Below are 26,274 nucleotides of genomic sequence, written 5' to 3'. Positions count from 1 at the left end.
CAGAATGCAGAGTCCTAGGCTCCATTCCCAAAGATCTGATCCAGGAGGTCACACAATGGGGCCTGGGAATTTGAATTTTTATCAAACATCCCAGTGGATTGGGGGATTGGGATGCAGGGGGTCCTGTGAATACTCTGATAAACATTTAATAGACCTACCGCTCACATCTGTGGGCCCTGGGTCAAGAGTACAAATGAAAGCCATAGTGTATTTTTAAATATTTAAAAGTTATAAATCAATCAAACAAAACTGTCAAGTACACCTTCCTAACTATTAATACCTGGCAGACTGGGGTTTTGGACACTGAGCTCCAAGCCAGAAGGCAGGACAACAGAGGACGGGGCCGCCCCAGCCCCCAGCCTACCCCCTGCTCTCCCCACCTCTGGCTCTGAGCCTCTCTGTGCCCTGAGGAATCTGCTGCTCAAGCAAGAGCACCCCAGCCTTCAAGTTCAAGCTCAGGCCACACTCTTCACATCCATTAACAGCTGTATCTTGACCACCTGTCGGGCTGGGACATGGGACCCCGGAGGAGGCCTGCACTGGGGATGGGAGCAGGGATTCTGGGGTCCAGGTACTCAGAGGATGGCCTGGAGGGGAGTGACTCTAGGTAGCCACACCCCCTGGTCCTCTCTGGATGCCTGCACGTGGGGGACGGTGCAGGTGCAACCACAGGATGAACTGAGCAGGGCCTCTAAACCAGCGCTTCTCTGACTGTACTATGAGCAGGACTGACCTGGGATCTGGAGATTTTGAGTCAGTAGGTCTGGGGTAGAGACAAGATTCCGTGTCCTAACTGCCTCCCAGGCCAGCTGATGATGCTGGTCCACAGGCCACACCTAGAACAGCACAGCTCTGGGGCAGGGTGGGCAGAATTTTTCAGTAAAGGACCAGAAAATACATTTCCAGGCTTTGTAGGTCTTATGGTTTCTGCTCAGGAAAACATCTACTTCTGTTTCATTGACTATGCTAAAGCCTTTGACTCTGTAGGTCAAAGCAAACTGGAAAACTTAAAGACCACCTTACCTGTCTCCTGAGAAATCTTTATGCAGGTTAAGAAGCAACAGTTAGAACTGGACATGGAACACCCACCTGGGTCAAAGTTGGGAAAGGAGTATGACCTGTATATTGTCACCTGCTTATTTAACTGATATGAAAAAGAATGTATGTATATGCATAACTGAATCACTGCTGTACAGCAGAAATTAAAACATTGTAAATCAACAATACTTAAATAAAATTTTAAAGTAACAAGAGAAAAAAAAAGTCAAGGCTGTTGGTAGGTTCACTATTAATAATATTTACTCTGGTTACTTGCTTAGCCAGGTGTTTGCCAGATTTTTCCACTTTGAAAATCCAATTCTTCCCTAAAGAATTAATCTGAGAAGATACTTTGAGTCCATGACAATGCTGTGTCTCCCCCAACCCATGAACATTCACCATATATTCAGACAATGATGAATTTTGTCTGAATTATTTATGACAAGAATGGCTGCTATATGGTACTTATCTGTCAACCTGTCTACATTTGTGAGTTGACCTTCTTCTGCAGGAAAGGGGCTTTCTCTTCTTACTATCTATTCTATGTCTTATAGGAATCAGTATAAACTCATGGATTTTTAAAAATGTTTTAGTGTTGTAAAATGTAGTCTTTAAAAGCCCTCAGTTCAGTTCAGTTCAGTTGCTCAGTGGTGTCCGACTCTTTGCGATCCCATGAATCGCAGCACGCAAGGCCCCCCTGTCCATACCAACTCCCGGAGTTTATCCAAACTCATGCCCATCGAGTTGGTGATGCCATCCAGCCATCTCATCCTCTGTCGTCCCCTTCTCCTCCTGCCCCCAATCCCTCCCAGCATCAGAGTCTTTTTCCAGTGAGTCAACTCTTCGCATGAAGTGGCCAAAGTACTGGAGTTTCAGTTTCAGCATCAGTCCTTCCAATGAATACCCAGGACTGATCTCCTTCAGGATGGACTGGTTGGATCTCCTTGCAGTCCAAGGGACTCTCAAGAGTCTTCTCCAACACCACAGTTCAAAAGCATCAATTCTTCGGCGCTCAGCTTTCTTCACAGTCCAATTCTCGCATCCATACATGATCACTGGAAAAACCATAACCTTGACCAGACGGACCTTTGTTGGCAAAGTAATGTCTCTGCTTTTTAATATGCTATCTAGGTTGGTCATAACTTTCCTTCCAAGGAGTAAGCATCTTTTAATTTCATGGCTGCAATCACCATCTGCAGTGATTTTGGAGCCCAAAAAAATGAAGTCTGACACTGTTTCCACTGTCTCCCCATCTATTTCCCATGAGGTGATGGGACCAGATGCTATGATCTTAGTTTTCTGAATGTTAAGCTTTAAGCCAACTTTTTCACTGTCCTCTTTCACTTTCATCAAGAGGCTTTTTTGTTCCTCTTCACTTTCTGCCATAAGGGTGGTGTCATCTGCATATCTGAGGTTATTGATATTTCTCCCAGCAGTCCTCTGTTTATCGTTATTTACTTATGACATTTCTAATGTGATAAAAACTCCATCTCAGAGACTCATTTTTTGTCTAGATAATCTGAAAAGTTTAATTTTAAAAACGTTTTCCTGTAACGTCCTCCAGAATTAAATATGATAAGCTTTTGGATCAAACACTGGTTTGGAATACCTAAAGCTTCCACCTATTGGGACGGATACTTGTGAGCATGTTTGCTGAGTGAAAGAGAGAATTTAGTCAGGACTATCCAATGTAAATTTCTTGTAGAACATTCCTAGTGTATCTAAGTCTTAACCTTGGTTCTTATTAAAAATCACACACAGTTTGACTCCTAAGGCAAGGATAGACCTGGAGTACACATGGAGGTCACACAGGGCTGAGGCATGCAATTCCTTCTAATAAAGTTATTTTTTAGGCCTAAATTCAAATCAATATATATTTCTCACAGTTTTCAACACACATTGCTGTTTTTGGAAAAAAGAAACACTTCTCTTAGAACATTAGTTTTAAATAACAAAAGCTCAGTTTTTAAAGGAACATTAACAGCTTACACTTAAAAGCTTGTGTTTTAAAAAAATCTGAAGGTTTTAAAGTGGCCTGTTGTGCTTCCAGGGACCTTCTTCAGCATTAGGACCATGCTGCTGATTCAAGAATAGAATTGGTAAAATATATGCATGGTATTGTTTTTAGACTTAAACAAACAAACAAACAAACAAACAAACAAAAACCCTTTAAACTTGAACAGGAATTTAATTATTTCTAACTTTTTAATGCTATTAAAAACATTGATAATGTATAGTAGGGCCTTTTGAAAGCCTGTGTGCTCTAATTTTAAGATAAATATGATGGTAACAATTAATAAAGAGGATAGGGCTGGAGAGGATAGTACCAATTGACAGATAATCACATATCCAGCATTGTTCAAAAGCAGTGTTTCTCACCTGTCTGGGATTAAACATCAGTTTTATTTAATTTTAGTTTAATTTTTTCATCCCATTGCAACCTAATCAATGATCTACTGTGCACGGCTAATGTGCAGCTCAACCAGGTGCCCCTCCACAACCCCACAGGTACAACACTCACACTGGTCCCTGGGGTGTCCAGGATCTCACCCATGCTGAGGGTGGATGTCACAGCAATACAGATGGTTATGAATTTCTAGCTTTCTTGAATTTCCTCTACTTATTTCTAACCAGGTTACAAACAGGTCATGGACTGACACTAGTGCACAGACCACACTGTGTCAATCATAGTTAATCTTGGCAGCAGCCCTCTGAGAATCACACTATCCCCACCTCAACTTTCAGACAAAGACACTGAAGCACAGTGGGCTTTCCAACCTTAAGAGCCCATACTTACCAGGTAGCAGAACTTGTATCCAAACTCAGTCAGTGCCCAGAGGAGCCAGTGTTTGTCCCTGACTCCAATGTTTGTGCTTCTCCCCATGTGCTAGTGTCATTTTAACTACATGTGGAGGAAGAACAGTTTGGTTTAGGCCATCAGATGAGGACCTCCTCAAGTACACCTTCTACAGCCTACAAACCTCCTTTATCCACACCCATCCTGTTCTCCTTTCCTAATGATAAGAATCACCAAGGTCATTGATTCCACCCTGTGTCTTTGGATGCTTGTAGATCACCCATCATCCCAACCAAAGCAATGGTTCAAGAGCAGGAACTATATTCATTTTCCAGACAAAGAAGCTGAGATTCAGAGGTTGAGATGCTTACCTGAGCATGTAACTAAGACTACGTGGCTGTAGAATGTCCAGAATCTATGTTGTCAAGGATGGTGCCATTCTAATGTCCTGGCACCTTGGCTGGTTACTGCTTTCCCACACCCACACTGCTAGTGAGTAGTAGAGAAAGGACAGATCAGTGTGACTGACTCCAAAACCAGGACTTTCTGTTATCCCAGGCTACCTCTTAACATCTCAAAGTTACAAAGTTGAGAAGGAAGGTTTGCCCTCAGTCATCATTTGTTCATTCCACAGACATTTACTGAGCACCTTCTGTGTACAGATACTCTGCTGGAAGACATAATTAAACAGTGAACAGGGCACAGTTTCAAGTCTTTTTCTCAGTCTAGTGAGAAAAAGACCATGTGTGAACACTCACAGTCAGGGCAGGCTACATGCACAACAGAAAGAACAGGCCCCTTGTTTAAAAATAAAGTATCTTGGGGGAGGAGCTAAGATGGCAGAGGAATAGGATGGGGCCTAAAAATTTCTCCTCTACAAATTCATCAAAAGAACATTTGAACGCTGGGCAAACTCCACAAAACAACTTCTGATCACTAGCAGAGGATCTCAGGCGCCCAGAAAAGCAGCCCATTGTCTTTGAAAGGAGGTAGGACAAAATATAAATGATAAAAAGAGAGACAAAAGAGTTAGGTATGGAGACCCATCCCGGGAAGGGAGTCCTAATAGAGGAAGTTTCCAAACACCAGGAAACCCTCTCACTGGTGGGTCTGGGGGAAGTTTTCGAATCTTGGAGGCCAACCTAACTGGGAGGGAAAACACATAAAACCCACAGATTACATGCCTAAAAGCAACTCCCAGCAGAAAAGTACCCCAGACGCTCTCATCCGCCACCAGCAAGTGGAGGCTGAACGGAGAGGAGCGGGCGGCACTGCTTAGGGTAAGGACCAGGCCTGAATGCCCTGAGGGTGATCGGAGGGAGCTAATGTGAGATAGCAACTTAAACTGTAGGATAGCAAGAGAGAGAGAGAAAATTAACCGGCGAAAAGCACTAACCAAAGACACTGCTGGCCCGTTTGCAGAACAAAGGTAGGACTGAGCAATTCCAGAGAAGAGTTAGTCGGCTGTGGACTGGCCCATCCCCTGCCAGAGGCAGGAGGCAGGGGGGAGGGGACGGAATCCCGTACCAAACTGCCAACAGGCTTCCAGTTTCTAACCAAAGACTTCCTGAGATTCTGCATTGTTGACATTTGCCGGGAGGGTCGCAGCTAGAGACCAGCTCCCCAGAAGAGACACAAGGCGCACCGGACCTGTGAGTGCTGAAACTGAGGCTGGGACTGTGGAGGGGATAAGGCGCACTGTACCCAGGGAGAGTGCGCTCCTCAAGCTCCTGGCTGCCTGAGCTGCTCCGACCGCGGAAGGCACAAAACGCAGGCCCAACCTAGTCTGCGTCTTTGTGGAGTACCCTAAGACTGGAACCTGAGTGGCTTAGGTCTGGGAAGTGTATGCAACTCAGGGCCCGCTCCCTGTAGAGCAACCTGGAGACTGAGCAGTGTAGACAGGGAAAGCACACAAGCCATCAGCAGGGGCAAACCCAGTGTGGCCGGAACACTGTGAGTGCGCCCCAAACACGCCAGTGATATTTGTCTGCAGTGCCCCTCCCTCCTCACAGCACGACTGAACAAGTGAACCTAAACAAGAGACCACCTCCGCCCACTTGTGTCAGGGCGGAAATTAGACACTGAAGAGACCTGCAAACAGAAGCCAAATAAACAAAGGGAACCGCTTCAGAAGTGACAGGTGCAACAGATTAAAATGCCTGTAGTTAACACCGACTACACTGGAAGGGGCCTATAGATATTGAGAAGTGTAAGCTAGAACAAGGAGCTATCTGAAACTGAACCAAAACCACACTGCCTGCAACAGCTCCAGAGAAATTCCTAGATATATATTTACTATTAAAAAAAAATTTTTTTTCCTTTCAAAAAGTTTTTCTCTTATTTTTTTAAAAGTCCTCTATTACTCCTCTACTACTCTTTAATTTTCATAACTCACTATAACCTTGCCAAAAAAAGACCCTATTTTTAAAGCAAACATCATATATATTGTTTAAATTTTTTTGTTTTTGTTATTAATATTGTATTTTTAAGAGTCTAACATCTACTCTAGATTTCTAATCTTTGTTTTTCAGTATTTGATATCAATTTTGCACATTTAAGAATCCAATATTCAGTACCCATTTTTACTCAGGAGTGTGATGATTACTCTCTCCCCCTTTTGACTCTCCTTTGTCTCCCCCAGATCAGCTCTATTTTCTCCCTCCCCTTCTCTTCTCAATCCAATTCTGTGAATCTCTGTGGGTGTTCTGGGCTATGGAGAACACTTAGGGAGCAGAGTACTGCATAGATCTCTCTCTCTTCTCATGAGTCCCCCCTTTTCTCCTCCTGCTCATCTCTATCTCCTTCCTCCATCTCCTCTTCTTCGTGTAACTTTGTGAAACTCTCAGGTGTCCCTCAATGTGGAGAATCTTTCCACCATTAACCTAGAACTTTTATTATCAGTGCTGTATAGTTGGAGAAGTCTTGAGGCTACTGGAAGAATTAGACTGAAATCCAGAGGCAGGAGATTAAGTCCCAAACCTGAGAACACCAGAGAACTCCTGACTACAGGGAACATTAAGTAATAAGAGATCATCCAAAAGCCTCCACACCTACACTGAAACCAACCACCACCCAAGAGCCAATAAGTTCCAGAGCAACACATGCCACACAAATCCTCCAGCAATGCAAGAACACAGCCCTAAGCGTCAACATACAGGCTGCCCAAAGTCACAACAAACCCATGGACCCATCTCAGAACTCATTACTGGACACTCCATTGCAAAAAGAAGTCCAGCTCCACTCACAAGAACACAGACATAAGCTTCCCTAACTAGGAAACATTGACAAGCCAATCGTCCAACCCTGCCCACTGGAAGAAACCTCCACAATAAAAAGGAATCACAGACCACCAGAATACAAAAAGGCCACCCCAAACACAGCAATCTAAACAAGATGAAAAGAGAGAAATACCCAGCAGGTAAAGGAACATGAAAAATGCCCACCAAACCAAACAAAAGAGGAGGAGATAGGGAATCTACCTGAAAACGAATTTAGAATAATGATAATAAAAATGATCCAAAATCCTGAAAAAAAAAAAAATGGAGTTACAGATAAATAGCCTGGAGACAAGGATTGAGAAGATGCAAGAAATGTTTAACAAGGACCTAGAAGAAATAAAAGAGAGTCCATGAAAAATGAATAATGGAATAAATGAGATCAAAAACACTGTGGAGTGATCCAACAGTAGAATAACGGAGGCAGAAGATAGGATAAGTGAGATAGAAGATAAAATGGTGGAAATAAATGAAGCAGAGAGGAAGAAAGAAAAAAGAATCAAAAGAAATGAGGACAACCTCAGATATCCCTGGGACAATGTGAAATGCCCCAATATTCGAATCATAGGAGTCGCAGAAGAAGAAGACAAAAAGAAAGGCCATGAGAAAATACTTGAGGAGATAATAGCTGAAAACTTCCCTAAAATGGGGAAGGAAATAGTCACACAGGTCCAAGAAACCCAGAGAGTCCCAAACCGTCCCAAACCCAAAGCAAAACACCCCAAGACACATATCAATCAAATTAACAAAGATCAAACACAAAGAACAAATATTAAAAGCAGCAAGGGAGAAACAACAAATAACACACAAAGGGATTCCCATAAGGATAACAGCTGATCTATCAATAGAAACTCTTCATGCAAGAAGGGAATGGCAGGACATATTAAAGTAACGAAAGAGAATAACCTACAACCCAGATTACTGTACCCAGCAAGGATCTCATTCAGATATGAAGGAGAATTCAAAAGCTTTACAGACAAGCACAAGGTGAGAGAATTCAGCACCACCAAACCAGCTCTTCAACAAATGCTAAAGGATCTTCTCTAGACAGGAAACACAGAAAGGTTGTATGAACGCGAACCCAAAACAACAAAGCAAATGGCAATGGGACCATACCTATCAATAATTACCTTAAATGTAAATGGGTTGAATGCCCCAACCAAAAGACAAAGACTGGCTGAATGGATAAAAAAAAACAAGACCCCTATATATGCTGTCTACAAGATACCCACCTCAAAACAGGGGACACATACAGACTGAAAGTGAAGGGTTGGAAAAAAAATATTTCACGCAAACAAAGACCAAAAGAAAGCAGGAGTTGCAATACTAATATCAGATAAAATAGACTTTAAAATAAAGGCTGTGAAAAGAGACAAAGAAGGACACTACATAACAATCAAAGGATAATTCCAAGAAGAAGAGATAACAATTATAAATATATATGCAACCAACATAGGAGCACTGCAATATGTAAGGCAAATGCTAATGAATATGAAAGGGGAAATTAACAATAACACAATAATACTGGGAGACTTTAATACCCCACTCACACCTATGGACAGATCAACTAAGCAGAAAATTAACAAGGAACCACAAACTTTAAATAACACAATGGTCCAGCTAGACCTAATTGATATCAATAGGACATTTCACCCCAAAACATTCAATTTCACCTTTTTCTTAAGTGCACACGGAACCTTCTTCAGAAGAGATCACATCCTGGGCCATAAATCTAGCCTTGGTAAATTAAAAAATATTGAAATCATTCCAGTCATCTTTTCTGACCACAACGCAGTAAGATTAGATCTCAATTACAGGAAAAAAAAAAAAAAAAAAAAACTATTAAAAATTCAAGCATATGGAGGCTAAATAACACGCTTCTGAATAACCAACAAATCATAGAAGAAATCAAAATATGCATAGAAATGAATGAAAACGAAAACACAACAACGCAAAACCTATGGGACACTGTAAAAGCAGTGCCAAGGGAAGGTTCATAGCAATACAGGCTTACCTAGAGAAACAATAAATAAGTCAAATAAATAACCTAACTCTACACCTAAGACAAATAGAGACGGAAGAAATGAAGAACCCCAGGGTTAGTAGAAGGAAAGAAATCTTAAAAATTAGGGCACAATTAAATGAAAAGGAAACAAAAGAGACCACAGCAAAAATCAACAAAGCTAAAAGCTGGTTTTTTGAAAAGATAAACAAAATTGACAAACCGTTAGCCAGACTCATTAAGAAACAAAGGGAGAAGAAGCAAATCAACAAAATTAGAAATGAAAATGGAGAGATCACAACAGACAACACTGAAATATAAAGGATCATAAGAGATGACTACCACCAGCTCTATGCCAATAAAATGGACAACTTGGAAGAACTGGACAAATTCTTAGAAAAGTATAACTTTCCGAAAGTGAACCAGGAAGAAATAGAAGATCTTAACAGGCACATCACAAACAAGGAAATCGAAACTGTAATCAAAAATCTTCCAGCAAACAAAAGCCCAGGACCAGATGGCTTCACAGCTGAATTCTACCAAAAATTTAGAGAAGAACTAACACCTATCTTACTCAAACTATTCCAGAAAATTGCAGAAGAAGGTAAACTTCCAAACTCATTCTGTGAGGCCACCATCACCCTAATTCCAAAACCATACAAAGATGCCACAAAAAAAGAAAAGTACAGGCCAATATCACTGATGAACATAGATGCAAAAATCCTTAACAAAATTCTAGCAAACAGAATCCAACAACATATTAAAAAGATCATACATCATGACCAAGTGGGCTTTATCCAAGGAATGTAAGGATTCTTTAACATCCGCTAATCAATCAATGTTAATACACCACATTAACAAATTGAAAGATAAAAACCATATGATTATCTCAATAGACACAGAAAAAGCCTTTGACAAAATTCAATATCCATTCATGATAAAAACTCTCTAGAAAGCAGGCATACAAGGAACATACCTCAACATAATAAAAGCTATATATGACAAACCCACAGCAAACATTATCCTCAATGGTGAAAAACTGAAAGCATTTCCCCTAAAATCAGGAACAAGACAAGGGTGTCCACTCTCACCACTACTATTCAACGTAGTTTTGGAAGTGTTGGCCACAGCAATCAGAGCAGAAGAAGAAATAAAGAAATCCAGATAGGAAAAGAAGAAGTGAAACTCTCACTGTTTGCAGATGACATGATCCCCTACATAGAAAACCCTAAAGACTCTACCAGAAAATTACTAGAGCTAATCAATGAATATAGCAAAGATGCAAGATATGAAATTAACACACAGAAACCCCTTGCATTCCTATACACTAACAAAGAGAAAACAAAGAGAAATTAAGGAAACAATACCATTCACCATTGCAACAAAAAGAATAAAATACTTAGGAGTATATCTATCTAAAGAAATGAAAGACCTATATATAGAAAACTATAAAACACTGCTGAAAGAAATCAAAGAGGACACAAACAGATGGAGAAATATACCGTGTTCATGGATTGGAAGAATCAACATTGTGAAAATGAGTATACTAGCCAAAGCAATCTATAGATTCAATGCAGTCACTATCAAGCTACCAACGGTATTCTTCACAGAACTAGAACAAATAATTTCACAATTTGTATGGAAATACAAAAAATCTCAGATAGCCAATGCAATCTTGAGATAAAAGAATGGAACTGGAGGAATCAACCTGCCTGACTTCAGGCTCTACTACAAAGCCACAGTTATCAAGACAGTATGGTACTGGCACAAAGACAGAAAAATAGATCAATGGAACAAAAAAGAAAGCCCAGAGATAAATCCATGTACCTATGGACACCTTATCTTTGACAAAGGAGGCAAGAATGTACAATGGAAAAAAGACAACCTCTTTAACAAGTGGTGCTGGGAAAACTGGTCAACCACTTGTAAAAGAATGAAACTAGAACACTTTCTAACACCATACACAAAAATAAACTCAAAATGGATTAAAGATCTAAACGTAAGACCAGAAACTATAAAACTCCTAGAGGAGAACATAGGCAAAACACTCTCTGACATAAATCACAGCAAGATCCTCTATGACCCACCTCCCAGAATATTGGAAATAAAAGCAAAACTAAACAAATGGGACCTAATTAAACTTAAAAGCTTTTGCACAACAAAGGAAACTAAAAACAAGGTGAAAAGAGAGCCTTCAGAATGGGAGAAAATAATAACAAATGAAGAAAGAGACAAAGGGTTAATCTCAAAAATACACAAGCAACTCCTGCAGCTCAATTCCAGAAAAATAAATGACCAAATCAAAAAATGGGCCAACGATCTAAACAGACATTTCTTCAAAGAAAACATACAGATGGCTAACAAACACATGAAAAGATGCTCAATATCACTCATTATCAGAGAAATGCAAATCAAAACCTCAATGAGGTACCATTACACACCAGTCAGAATGGCCGCTATCCAAAAGTCTACAAGCAATAAATGCTGGAGAGGGTGTGGAGAAAAGGGAACCCTCTTACACTGTTGGTGGGAATGCAAACTAGTACAGCCACTATGGAGAACAGTGTGGAGATTCCTTAAAAAACTGGAACTAGAACTGCCATATGACCCAGCAATCCCACTCCTGGGCATACACACTGAGGAAACCAGATCTGAAAGAGACATGTGCACCCCAATGTTTATCACAGCACTGTTTATAATAGCCAGGACATGGAGGCAACCTAGATGCCCATCATCAGACAAATGGCTAAGGAAGCTATGGTACATATACACAATGGAATATTACTCAGCCATTAAAAAGAATATATTTGAATCAGTTGTAATGAGATGGATGAAACTGGAGCCCATTATACAGAGTGAAGTAAGCCAGAAAGATAAAGACCAATACAGTATACTGACGCATATATATGGAATTTAGAAAGATGATAATGATAACCCTATATGCAAGACAGAAAAAGAGACACAGATGTATAGAACAGACTTTAGGACTCTATGGGAGAAGGCAAGGGTGGAGTGTTTAGAGAAAACAGCATCAAAATATGTATATTATCAAGTGTGAAACAGATTGCCAGTCCAGGTTGGATGCAAGAGACAAGTGCTTGGGGCTGGTGCTCGGGATGACCCAGAGGGATGGGTTGGGGAGGGAGGTGGGAGGGGGGTTCAGGATGGGGAATACATGTAAATCCATGGCTGATTCATGTTAATGTATGGCAAAAACCACTACAATATTGTAAAGTAATTAGCCTCCAACTAATAAATGAAAATAAAAATAAACTATCTCAAAATGGTGACAGTGGACACTAGCTAATATGGTTCAGTTTAGCACAAGAGGTACTCAGGGTAATACGCAAATCCGAGTTACCTAGGGTGATGACTGATCTTAATGTGACTTCCTAGAAGAGGCGACAACTGGGTTGACCCTTGAGAATGACGATATCTCCACTACATGGACCTTCTCCTCTACTTTTTAGAACAGAGGATATTGAGGAGAATCACTGAGTCATCATTTTGACTTAAACATCAGTCATCAAGAGTCTCCCCCGCAGTACACCCTCATCACCTACCTCTGGAGCTGTGATACATGCCTGAGAGGGACATGGAGACGTGCTGTCCTGACCTCCCTTCAGGGACTCGTTGTCTAGCAGCTGTAAGTGCTGCCAGTGGGAAACTGTAAACCAACAGCAGCTCTGGGGTGAGCCTATGTGCAATGACCCATCCAGGTAGAGGTATAAAGTCCTGGTCATTGGATGTGTCAGGATAACCCTTGGATGTGTCAGGATAACCCTGAAGGGCCATCGTCACTCCAAACTCCCATGGGCTGAGTTCAGGTCATCTGGCCAGTGATCCAGCTTGATCATTCCCTCTGCCTTACCCTGTTTCTTCCCTCCTGATTCCACAGTGATGACCCCAAGGGCAGCCCTGATACACATCCCAGCACTAAACTCCATCTGAGTCTGCATCCCAGAGAACCAGATGCAACACATATCAGAAAACATTCCAGTATTTGGGGAGGATTTTTATTGAAAATTACTGGTTACACATGTACCAGTTAACATTTTAACATTAAATGTTAACATTTTAAAAACTCCCAATAAAATACAAAATGGTAGAAACAAGGACCTTTAGTGTGAATGTGGTTACCTTTTGTTTAAAATTCATAATCTAATGTTGTCTGACCAAATGAAATTAAGTTATATATTAATAACAAAAGACAACTATATGTTGAACCATATGAAAGTGCCAGTTTATAGCTTATAAAAAGACTGAACGTTAGCAGTTCCACATGGTTCAATCTAAAAGAAAAAATCCATTAGCATTTGAAATTTAGAGAACATTATACTTATGAATAGCCCATGGGTAGAAGACATAGTGAATTAAATTAAGATTTAGAAAATACATAATACTATGGCTACTGACGGTGGTGAGTACCAAAAGTTGTAGGTTGCAGCTAAAGTGGATCTTAGGGAAGAAGTCAGATTTATATATTTATGTTAGAAAAATGATGACATTACTAATCTCTTTTCAATTTAAGAATTTAGAGGAAAAACTTCAAAGTTAAAGAAAGTTGAAGGAAAGAAAGAATGATATAATGAACTAGGGAAAAAAAGAGAGCATCAATCAAGCAAAAAGTTGATTCTTTGAAAACAAAGATTATGCAAGATTATTCATAAAAAAGAAGGCTAAATGAAAATTAAAAAGACAAAAGAACACAGTTAGACATGCTGCAGAGATTAAACATATAAGATATAGTGAATAAATTTATGTCAATCAAACTCAAAACTCACAGGAAACATTCCTCCTAGAAAAATGAAACTTATCAAAATGACTCTGCAGTATAACACACTGAAGAGGAAGCACATAATTACCAAAAGTTACCCAGACAATGTGGCTGCACAACACTGTGAACATGATTAATGCCACTGGATTGTGTGACAAAGAACAGTTATATGGAAAATTTTATGTTATAAATATTTTACCACAATTTGTAATGTAAAAAAAATAAAATAAAATCCTCTATCTAGAAGACAGTCTAGCACACATTTGTACTTCATTAGCAAATCCCCTAGAAGGGCTCCTATTTTGAGAAAGCATATTTTCTCTTCCTTCTCTTTGAGAACATATAATATTGTCCTTCTGTATATTTAACCATATGTGCCTTTGTTTTGTTACTTAAACTATAGTATATTGTATGTTTTCTTATCAGTTTTCTCTGTAATATCTTAACCAGAGGTCTTTTGGTGGAAAAATGGATCCTAGTCATGTTAAAGGAAGTGGTGACACAAAGCAGCAACTTCACACAGTCTTCAAGTAAACAGAATCTCTGATATAATTGGAAAGTAATATGTAATTCTGGCAACAGTTTAAAAAAAAAAAAATCTGTGACAACTTTGTCTCAAATCTTAGAAAATGAATTTGGCTCTGGAGTCTCTCAAGACACAAAACCGGGAGACAGCTTTTATTGGTGGCCTGTACCTCTGATTTGGATAAGAAAGTGAGTAATATAACATGTAAATAAACATAATACATCCTTTCCCAAGAGCTTTAAATCATTAAGTGAAGTTGGAGAACTAACCTCTTGTAATGTGTAAATATTTGTTGCTGGTGTAAAAAAAGTAGAATATAGTCTATGCAGTGCAAAACCTATTGTAAAAAAAGCCTTTGGAATTGACATGAACTTATGGTAGAATCACAATTTTGACTCAGAAATTGTGAAGGCTGAGGGCTGTCCACTGGAAACATTCATAACCACATGTTCACTGTGAGTAATATCTGGCTATATCTTTTTGAAGAACACCTGAGGGAGAAAAAGACAAAAGCAACATGTTAAAAAGTTTTAAAGTCCTCCTCCTAAGGCAACACATTTCTAGGTTTCCTTCTTCATGTGAAGCAATCATATCACTATTGGAGGCACAGTTTTAAAAAACCAGGGCTGTATTTATTCTATGGGGAAAGTAGCCCCATTAAAACCCTCAGTGGGGCTGGGTTTAATGCCAAATAACCTGTAGATCTACTAGATTTCTGATCATTCTGATTCATAGATATGCTTTATCACTACAGTAAATTGATAAGCAAAATCATTTTATTCCCTGAAATACATTAAAAACAGGATAACAAAGAGGATAGGAAAACTAGCATCTGAACAGGGTTTGTCATTTTCCCACATAAAAGGAGCGCAGCAGATCTGGATGTTAGTATTGGGTTATTATCTTTATATTTTATAAACTCTGATTGACAAACACTGAAACACTGGCATATGTGTATGAAATATCCTGGTGTTTAATTTGTGCAGCAAAGCAGTCATAGAGCCTATAGAAATGTGACCTGTGGATAGTGGGTCCCAAGAATGAAAATGAAATGAAATTAAATGAAAATGAAAATGCTTTAACAATGACTCAACCAAGAGACTTCTCTAAAACATAAGATGATATCCGATAATAGGACAGATCTCTGTCAGACCTTTGAGCTCTTGAATTCTACCAAATTCTAGCTGAACCAGAAGAGATACAGGTTTTGTCAATATATAATCAGAACACAAAGGAAATAAAGTGCTGTCAAGTTCCACAATCATCAGTTTTTAGTAGCTGTATTATATCTTGGTTCCTTACAGATGCACATAAAAAAATAAAATAATGTCAGGGCTTGTGAAGCCTTATCTGTGAATGTGTTTGGGCGAAGAAAGACTTCAAGTGTAACTCTTTATCCTCAAAGAAGAATCTGAGAAGTTTCATTTGAGTCTTTAAAACAGAAAATGTATCGTCTCTCAGAGGCTGACTCATGTCATAAACTGGGTTGCTTAGACATATGATTCCAGATCTCTTTTTATAAAACCTGACTGCAAGTGCAATTGTGGGTGCTGTAAGCAAAGTTATCATGAGAGAGAATGAACTTCACAGATGAAACAGAAAAGCACTAGGACACCTACCTTCATAGTAAGTCCTTTTTCTTATTCTCTTGTTGCTAACATAAACTGCTACCCCCAAAACAGCTCTGCACATTAAATGCTATATATTTAAATGTCACTTAAGGAGAAAAATAAACCCTCCAAGAATGCTTGGACCCACTGACTGAAATCTGAGGCTATTTTCATTGTAATGGAAGCACTTAAAAATAAAGTCTTTGGTGGGAGTGGGAGGGGGGTGGGTTGAGTGCATATCATCACCCTGCTCCATTTTATTAAGCTAGACATATTTGGTGATTATATGCTTATGTACTTTTTTGGTGAAACTAAAAAGAGTTAAAGGAACAAAAGAAAATTCATTTCATTTTCTACTGCTTAATAGTCTTTCCAAAATCATCTCATTCCTTTCTCCATAACACTTCTCAATACAATTTTTATAAAGAAAATTTTACTCTAGCAAATTTAACTGAAAAGGACTTGTTTCATGGCCAGAAATACCTGAACTGAATACTACAAAGGATCTTCAGCAGCTGGGGACAACTGATTTAGAGTCTCTAAAGCGACCTAGAAGAATTATGGATATATTTGTTTTATTATTGGGAGGCAAGGTTTCTACCTACAACCTTTTACAAAATAATCCCACTTTTATACCATTGAATGCTCTATATTCTCAAAGCACTTAAGCATCAGCTCTCTCATCTGATCCCTGTGATAAGTGTGAAGAAGCCAGCAAGGCAGTAATCCTGCTCTACACAAAGGTGAGGACCTGAGGCTCAGAGACCTTGGGGGACACAAGACCACATGGATGCTAAGTGCCTCCTCCATCTATCCAACTGAACCAGGCTCCTAGAGCTAGGATGTGAGAATTTTATAACTGCTGGGCCGTATTAGCTGATTTCATGAATAGACAAAATGACACCTCTGTTACACACTGGGAACAAAGAAACTTCAAAAAACCTCTACCTGATCTGCTTCGTCACAGGACAGAATGGATGACAAGAATTTATTCTTGGAGCTGAACTGTGTCCCCTCTGAAAGGCTGTTGCTGAAGCACAAAAGACGCCATGATTCTTGGCCTCCAGAGGAGAAGAATTCAATTTGGGACCAGTGATGAGGCCTGAGCATTCAGAGCTTTTGTGTAATAAAGTTTTATTAAACTATAAAAGATAGAGAAAGCTTCTGACATAGACGTCAGAAGGGGGCAGAAAGAGTGCCCCCTACTAGTCTTTAGGTGGATGTTATATGGCTACTAGTAGTAGTAGTGTTAGTTGCTCAGTCGTGTCCGACCCTTTGTGACCACATGGACTGTGGCCTGCCAGGCTCTGTCCATGGGATTCTCCAGGCAAGAATACTGCAGTGGATTGCCATTCCCTTCTCCAGAGGATCTTTCCGACCAAGGGATCTAACCCAGGTCTCCTGCATTGCAGGCAGATTCTTTACCCTCTGAGCTACAGGGAAGATCCATATAGCTACTAGCAATCTGTTAATTAGAGAAAGGGCATATCTCAAAACTCAGAGACTGGCACCAGGCCCCTCACAAACAATGTGCATTTTGAGGTAACATTGGCAAAAGGTGAGTTGTCCCTGGCCATAAAATGATTGACATGAATCTTGAAGAAAGACAGGTTTCTAAGCAAATACAGTCTCATTGACATAGCTTAAGAGAACATTTGCATGAGTAAAACATTCTGGTTTCTCAAGTCCATTCTGAGCCTTAAGGGAAACCTACTTGAAGACAGAGTCTAGGGTAAATACATAGTTCATTAACATAGCTTAAGACAAACATTGCCATAAGGAAAACACATTGGTGAGCTCAAGGTTTGAGAAAAGTTAAGTTCAGGCAACACAGAATTTTAAAAGAAACCTCTTTTTAAAAGGGAACCCTCTTACACTGTTGGTGGGAATGCAAACTAGTACAGCCGCTATGGAAAACAGTGTGGAGATTTCTTAAAAAACTGGAAATAGAACTGCCATATGACCCAGCAATCCCACTTCTGGGCATACACACTGAGGAAACCAGATCTGAAAGAGATACGTGCACCCCAATGTTCATCGCAGCACTGTTTATAATAGCCAGGACATGGAAGCAACCTAGATGCCCATCAGCAGATGAATGGATAAGGAAGCTGTGGCACATATACACCATGGAATATTACTCAGCCATTAAAAAGAATTCATTTGAACCAGTCCTAATGAGATGGATGAAGCTGGAGCCCCTTATACAGAGTGAAGTAAGCCAGAAAGATAAAGAACATTACAGCATACTGACACATGTATATGGAATTTAGAAACGTGATAACGATAACCCTATATGCAGAACAGAAAAAGAGACACAGAAATACAGAACAGACTTTTGAACTTTGTGGGAGAATGTGAGGGTGGGATATTTCTAAAGAACAGCATGTATACTATCTATGGTGAAACAGATCACCAGCCCAGGTGGGATGCACGAGACAAGTGCTCCGGCCTGGTGCACTGGGAAGACCCGAGGAATCGGGTGGAGAGGGAGGTGGGAGGGGGGATCGGGATTGGGAATACATGTAAATCCATGGCTGATTCATATCAATGTATGACAAAACCCACTGGAAAAAAATATATATAATAAAAAAAAAAAAATTTGTATCAGTTCAGTTAAGTTGCTTGGTCCTTCCCTACTCTTTGTGACCCCATGAACTGCAGTACACCAGGCTTCCCTGTCCATCACCAACTCCTAGAGCTTACTCAAACTCATGTTCATTGAGTCGGTGATGCCATCCAACCATCTCATCCTCTGTTGCCCCCTTCCCCTCCTGCCTTTAATCATTCCCAGCATCAGGGCCTTTTCAAATGAGTCAGTTCTTTGCATCAGGTGGGCAAAATATTGGAGTTTCATCTTCAGTATCAGTCGTTCCAATGAACATTCAGGACTGACTTCCTGTAGGATGGACTGGTTGGATGTCCTTGCAGTTCAAGGGACTCTCAAGAGTCTTCTCCAACACCACAGTTCAAAAGCATCAATCATTTGGCACTCAGCTTTCTTTATAGTCCAACTCTCACACTCATACATGACTACGGGGAAAACCAAAGCTATGACTAGACATACCTTTGTTGGCAAAGTAATGTCTTTGCCTTTTAATATGCTGTCTAGGTTGGTCATAACATTTCTTCCAAGGAGCAAGTGTCTTTTAATTTCATGGCTGCGGTCACCATCTGCAGTGAGCTTGGAGCCCCCCAAAAAAGTCTCTCACTGTTTCCATTGTTTTCCCATCTATTTGCCATGAAGTGATGGGACTAGATGCCATGATCTTAGTTTTCTGAATGTTGAGTTTAAGCCAACTTTTTTGCTCTCCTCTTCTACTTTCATCAAGAGGCTCTTTTGTTCTTCTTTGCTTTCAGCTATAAGGGTGGTGTCATCTTCAGATTTGAGGTTACTGATATTTCTCCTGGCAATCTTGATTCCAGCTTGTGCTTCTTCCAGCCCAGCATTTCTCATGATGTACTCTGCACAGAAGTTAAATAAGCAGGGTTACAATATACAGCCTTGACATACTCCTTTCCCTATTTGGAACCAGCCTGTGGTTCCATGTCCAGTTTTAACTGTTTCTTCCTGTTCTGCAAACAGATTTCTCAGAAGGCAGGTCAGGTGGTCTGGTATTCCCATCACTTGAAGGATTTTCCACAGTTTGTTGTGATCCACAGAGTCAAAGGCCTTGGCATAGTCAGTAAAGCACTTAGTCAATAAAGGCACATAGTCAATAAAGCAAAGTCAACAAAGTTCCAGGAGTAAAATAAGAACTGGAACTCTCTTGCTTTATCCTGGAACTCTCTTGGTTTTTCCTTGATCCAATGGATCTTTGGCAATTTAATCTCTTGTTCCTCTGCCTTTTCTAAATCCAGTGTGAACATCTGGAAGTTCACAGTTCACATGCTGTTGAGATCTGGCTTGGAGAATTTTGAGCATCACTTTGCTAGTGTGTGAGATGAGTTCAATTGTGCAGTAGTTTGAACATTCTTTGCTATTGCTTTTCTTTGGGATTGGAATAAAAACCAACCTTTCCCTGTCCTATGGCCACTGTTGAGTTTTCCAAATTTGCTGGCATATTGAGTGCAGCACTTTCACAGCATCATCATTTAGGATTTGAAATAGTTCAACTGGAATTCCATCACTTCCACTAGCTTCATTCGTAGTGATGCTTCCTAAGGCCCATTTGACTTCACATTCCAACAGGTGTTGATATAGGTGAGTGATCATACCATCGTGATTATCTTGGTCATGAAGATCTTTTTTGTATAGTTCTTCTGTGTATTTTTGCCACCTCTTCTTAGTATCTTTTGTTCCTGTTAGGCCCATACCATTTGTCCTTTATTGTACCCATCTTTGCATGAAATATTCCCTTGGTATTTCTAATTTTCTTGAGGAGATCTCTAGTCTTCCCCATTCTATTGTTTTCCTCTGTCTTTGCATTGATCACTGAGGAAGGCTTTCTTATCTCTCCTTGCTATTCTTTGATCTCTGTATTCACATGGGTCTATCTTTCCTTTCCTCCTTTGTCTTGAGCTTTGCTTCTTTTCTCAGCTATTTGTAAGGCCTCCTCAGACAACAATTGTATCTTTTTGCATTTCTTTTTTGGCAGATATAAATTTGGATAGAGAAGGGGAAAAAATAAAACACTAATAGTTTGTTTCCTCCTGCAGCTTAAGAGAGACATTAAAAATGTCTGACACTTGCAGCCTACTCCCGCCCCATGAAGACCCCTGGTCTTCCTGCCTGTTACCCTCTCACCTCCAATTTTACATGTTGAAGTCCTAAGTCCCCAGTACCACAGATTGTGACTGTATTTGGAGACAGAATCTTTAAAGAGGCAATAAATTTAAAATGAAATCATACAGGTGGGTCCTAATCTAACAGACTGGAGTTCTCATAAGAAGAGACCAGGACACAGGCTCACACAGAGGGAAGAGCATGCGAGACACAGAGAGAAGATGGTGTCTATAAGACAAGGAGTGAGACATCAGAGGAAACCAACCCTGCTGACACCTTGACCTCAGACTTCCAACCTCCAGGGCTGTGAGGATATAAGTTTCTGCTGTTTAAGTCACCTACTCTTTGGTCTTTGTATGGTAGCCCTAGCAAACTACTGCCCCCTTTAGCTTTATGTATCTAAAAGGGACTTTCTCTACTATTTCAAGGATCATCCAAAAGGGTAAATCAGACAGTGATCAGCTCCCCTGAGCTACAAATTCAAGAAAATGTTATGTTGAGGCACCTTCTCCCAGATGTTGGGTTTTCTTTTCAGATGAATGAATTGTTCTAATAGAGTGAAACCTTGTGACTTAACCTAATGCTCCTGGTGTTATAGCTCTGAACAATACATTGATATCTGATGCTTGCACATTGAAAAAGCTGATAATCTGACAGTTTATCCTCCTAAGAGGATGTAGAGTATACAGAAATAATGTCAAGATGGGATAAGAATTAAGAACTGCTTTTCTTTCTGTAGAGGTGACCTGAGCCAGTGGCAGGACTGAAATCCAAGAGTGAGGTCCTGCCACCCTGTGAACTTCAGTGACTGGCCCTACCTTGGCTACCACGTGACAGGAGCAGTGTTTTCAGACTTGACACAGAACACAGTACCTAGGACAGCACCCAGCCTCCCTCAGCAATTCCCCCTCTGTGCTTCCTGGACCAGCTCTGGGACCTTGGGTGAGCTCTGGACACACTCTCCTCATCAATGACATGAGATAAAAATGTACAGTCAGGAGATTATGTGAAATCATACATGTGAGAACTGTAGAACATAAATTATAAAGAACTATACAAATGTAACTTACCATGAATATTGTTAGAGTAGGTGTAAGATTACCAGACCAGAAATCACAAGATTTCTAATTCTATGACCTATGTCTGCTTCAGTATGTATGTTAGACTTGATTTAAAATATTTACTGAAGAAAAAATTTATAATTCTGTGTCTGCTGCAAACTATCATAACACCAGTTATATACATAGGGACACCATCCTTCTAAAGCACCTTAGTTTCCTCACCTGTACAAAGAGAGGGTTGAATCCTATTATCTTATTATCTGGACCAATCTAAAATTCTATGTTCTATTTCTCATTACTCAATGTCATGATAATATAGTTTTGAAATGAAGTTTTTGACACACAGGTGGGAACACCTCTTTTTGATGTGAAATGGCTAAGGTCAAAAGAGCAAAAGGGTTTGGGAGATTCCTGGCTCTCGAGGTCTCAGGAGGGATGGTCTGACTAGGAGACACTCTAGTGGATAAAAGCACTCTGTGAATTTCAGGCATAAAAAAATACAGAGTTCCTTGTTCAGCTTCTCAACATTTGCACACAGTGTAAGTATTTATGAAAAGTTCAAAACATAGGCTTCCTTTTCCCTAAACCTAAGCACGAACTCGAACTCTGACAACTCTTCAGCCAGCCTTGGGACCCAGGAAGTTTATCCGATGAGCACTGGAAAGTCCTGGTCTGCATTTCCTCATTTCTAGAGAGGACTGAGAGGAGACAGTGATGAACTTAGGCCACATTTTAGATAAATCTTTCATATAGAAGTATTTAAAGTACTGGGAAATATTTTCTTTAAGACATTTTAAATATTACACAAATAATCTTATTCTATTTACAATTGAAATCTGGGAAAGGCAGAAAATTATGAAGAATGGAAAATATACCCATAATTTAACATCCAGAGATAAATTTTCAATGGGGAAGCCACATCCCACCCCGAGCCATGCCATGCATGTTAAGGGGTAAGAACACCAGACCTTCCTTCCCTCCCTCTATCGTCCCATCAACCCCAATCCTACCCCCACCTGGTTCCAGAAAGACTTACAGATGGCTGCATGACAGTGGCTAAGTCTCCTAAACCAGCCCTTGGTCACCACTGCACCTCTGTTAGGAAGACCCCACGTGACCCGGATGTTCCTCACTGAGCGCCTTCCTCACACCACACTCAGTGCTTAGCGCCTCCCACACCTCGTCTCTGAGAAAGTGCTCTGTGACCTTCAGCACCACTCAGACTACAGTGGGAAGGTGTTGTGAGGTCTTGATTTGTCCTGATGACGATTTCATCATCTAGAAGGTAAAGGAAGCATGGGGGGGGGGTGGACCTAATTCTAAACAACAAAGAATTAGGGAGAAAGTGATCATTTCAGGTAAGGGTTTTCTTTACAGACTAGGAAACAGAAGAGACCTATACCTTTCTCTGGAAGATCTTCCTAGAATTGAAATCTTCCAAGTATTTTTCCCTTAAACTCTCAAATTTCCTGGACATTCCTCGACAGACCTTGTATCACAAATGTGCTGAGCACCAATCAGAATGAATGTAAAGGGTCTGCAAAACGAGAGTGTTCGGTGCTCCATGAGAATCTGAACCCAGAGTCTGAACATGTGAAATGTCGAATCCAAAAATCTCTGTCTCAGGCACAGGTGTGTGCACACAGAAGGGTGCACACATCCTGACATCACCCCCAGCATTGCCGCAGATTCTTAGCAGATCTGCCTTCAACCTGCCACATGCTGTTAAGACCCAGTCATGAAGCTTCCTCTCTGGTGGCTTCTCATTGAAAAGAGAACAGAGTGCTTGTTCCCAGACCCTTGGTGGAGATCTTGTGAAGAATGAACCCTGGAGGCGAATTTAATTACAGCTTCTGGCAGCAGGCTCACCTGTTTTGACCTTTTGGCGAGGACAGCAGCCTCTGCCTCCCCCAGGTGTTGCACCATCTTGTAAAATAGGCTGTCTCTATCTTGCAGCAAAATATATGGCCAACTATATTCTTTCCATGTCCCTGAATCAAAAACCTGTTAACAGCAGAAAGAAACCCATTAGCACACAATATCTCCCAGTAACATAACTCAGACAATATTTCAAAAAGGGGCAGGTCAGGGAGAATTTGGGTAGTAGGACTGGTGGTATTTAAATGATTTGATTACTCTGTTTTACTAGGGAGACAAAGGCCTAGCTCGACCTTTCATTATTATATGATTATAGGAAAGGATGAAAATGAAAATTTTAGAATATGATTACTGGAATTGAACAGTCAGTAGCATTTTATATTCTACCCAGGGCATTTGGGGTTGTTATCATTAGTTAGTGCTTTTAGCTCTCAGACTCTGATCTTTGAGGGCTATTTATACAGATACACAAAGTTGGGAAATATCTTGATTCAAGAAAATTTGAATTTATTTTGCATTTATCTAAAAAGTAGGTTGACATCATATAAACCACATGGCAGTGTCCTGAGTACAAATTAATTGTCAAGTTGATTTGAAAATCTGCACAATATTGGAGGGAAAAAAGTAAATGCTTCTGGAATTTCTTTAGGGCCCCGGATTATGTCAGCCCCTGCTGGAAGGACTAACGCTGAAGCTGAAGTTCCATTACTTTGGCCACATAATGGCAAGAGCTGACTTACTGCAAAAGACCCTAATGCTGGGAAAGATTGAAGGCAGGAGGAGACGGGGATGAAAAAGGATGATATGGTTGGATGACATCACCAATTCAATCACCAATCTGGTAAGTAGTGAAGGACAGGGAAGTCTGGAGTGCTGTAGTCCATGGGGTCGCAGAGTTGGAAACTGAGATACTGAGCGACTGAACAAGAAGAGGGGCAGAATCCCTTGTTAAAGAGGTTAAGATGCTTCTTGAAGTTGGCTGTGGCTGTAGTTTATTGTTATGAGAGTGGAAGGCTGGCAAAAAGAGTTGCTTTATAAGCAGCTTTTGCAGAACTGCTCTGCAGAGAAGGAATTTCTAGAAATCCAGTTTTCTTTTTGGATAAGACTATAAAAGTAAATAATAAGTTGAGCTCCAAATTGAAGTGATCACAGCCTGCACAGCACACGGGGCAGCTCAAACTGAACTGCCTAGGATCTGAATCTGTTTTCACAAATTACCTTTATTTGCTTCTTTTTCTTTCTTAAGCTGCCTGCCTTTTAACCCTTTTATTGCTCATTAATAAACCTGCTAACTGGAAATTGAAAGGGAGAGGAAGGGGCTCTTAACTCTGTCTTTCTACTTATGAGTGACCTTGGTTAATGGTTATGGAGGGGAGGAAAGTACCTGAAACAACTGAGCCAAATAATAGAACTACAGAAACAGTTCTGATGTTAAGTGGAATTTAATTCTTCATTTAGGTCATATTTAGAGTAAATGTACCTAAAGAGAATATGTGGTATGGGCTTACGGTGGCTCAGTGGTAAAAGAATCTGCCTGCCAGTGCAGGAGTCCCAGGTTTGCTCCCTGGTCTGGGAAGACCCCACCGGCTGTGGAGCAAGTAAGTTCATGCACCGCAACTACTGAGCCCACGCGTCACAACTCCTGAAGCCTGAGCGCCCCGCGCCTGCGCGGACAACAGAAGCTCTGTGAGAAGGCTGTGTGTCTGCCGCAACCAGAGGAGAGCCACGCGGCAACGGAGACCCTGCACGGCCAAACATAAACTGATAATTTTTTTTTTTTTTTTTGAAAAATAAGAGAATATACTGGAACTCTAGGAACTCTAAACAAGACACAAGTTATTTTTTCCACACATAGGTATTGCAGTTAACTTATACTTTATATTTAATTGGAAACATTTTTTTAAGTCTCACAAAGGATATATTCCTATTAATCTTCTGTTTATAATGTAAATCATCATTAAGAGCAACTTTCTCAAAACAGTCCAAGAATAATTGAATGTCTCATCCACATAATGAATTTTCTATATGCCAATTGAGCATGCCAATTTATATGCCCTGAACATGCAATTTAACTTAAGCATAGCATAATGGAACATAACTGCTGCTCCTGATGTTGAAGAAGAGAAACTGCAGTTTTAAAACACAGGTCTCCAAATATCTATGTTCAATGAATCTATGAAAGATTAGGTAAGAATATATATTGAAGAAAAGACAGTCTCTTTGCTAGACAGTACTGGGAAAGCTGCATACCTAGAAATGAATGAAATTAGAATCATCCCTCATACCACACATAAAAATAAACTCAAAATAGTTTAAAGACCTAAGATAAGACTGGGTACTATAAAACAAAAGGAAAACACAGGCAGAGAACACCTTGACATAAACCACAGCAATATTTTCTTAGATCAGTCTCCCAAAGCAAAAGAAATAAAAGCAAAAATAAATTGGATCTAATTAAACTCAAAAGGCAAGAGTCACGTTAGGGAATACAAGAGCTAAGATGGGACATAGACTGAAAAATGGCCAGAAACAGAATTTTACGAACTTAGCCTTTACATTTACTGACTTGATCAAAGATTCTACA

At 40.1% G+C, this 26,274-nt stretch overlaps 1 protein-coding gene across 14 annotated transcripts in view; it reads right to left on the bottom strand.

Moving 5' to 3' along the window:
- The window catches only part of LOC133049270 (ATP-binding cassette sub-family C member 4-like), a 374,395-nt gene that overhangs the window by 186,338 nt on the left and 161,783 nt on the right, over positions 1-26,274 (bottom strand). For 3 of the 14 annotated variants that reach the window (XM_061133240.1, XM_061133242.1, XM_061133243.1), the window contains 2 exons: positions 23,682-23,816; positions 13,113-14,906 (listed from right to left, as the gene is read on the bottom strand). The exons of 8 other annotated variants lie outside the window; for them this stretch is intronic. In XM_061133240.1, the coding sequence (XP_060989223.1) occupies positions 14,886-14,906; positions 23,682-23,816 (156 nt within the window). In that variant the 3' untranslated portion in view covers positions 13,113-14,885. Of the gene's footprint in view, positions 1-13,112; positions 14,907-19,092; positions 19,491-23,679; positions 23,817-26,274 lie in introns of those variants that run through there. 3 more of the 14 variants (XR_009691263.1, XM_061133241.1, XR_009691264.1) reach the window with 3 other exon arrangements.

This window comes from Dama dama, chromosome 30 (genome assembly GCF_033118175.1).
Source record: "Dama dama isolate Ldn47 chromosome 30, ASM3311817v1, whole genome shotgun sequence".
NCBI lineage: Eukaryota > Metazoa > Chordata > Mammalia > Artiodactyla > Cervidae > Dama > Dama dama.
This window is presented reverse-complemented; position numbering and strand designations above follow the sequence as displayed.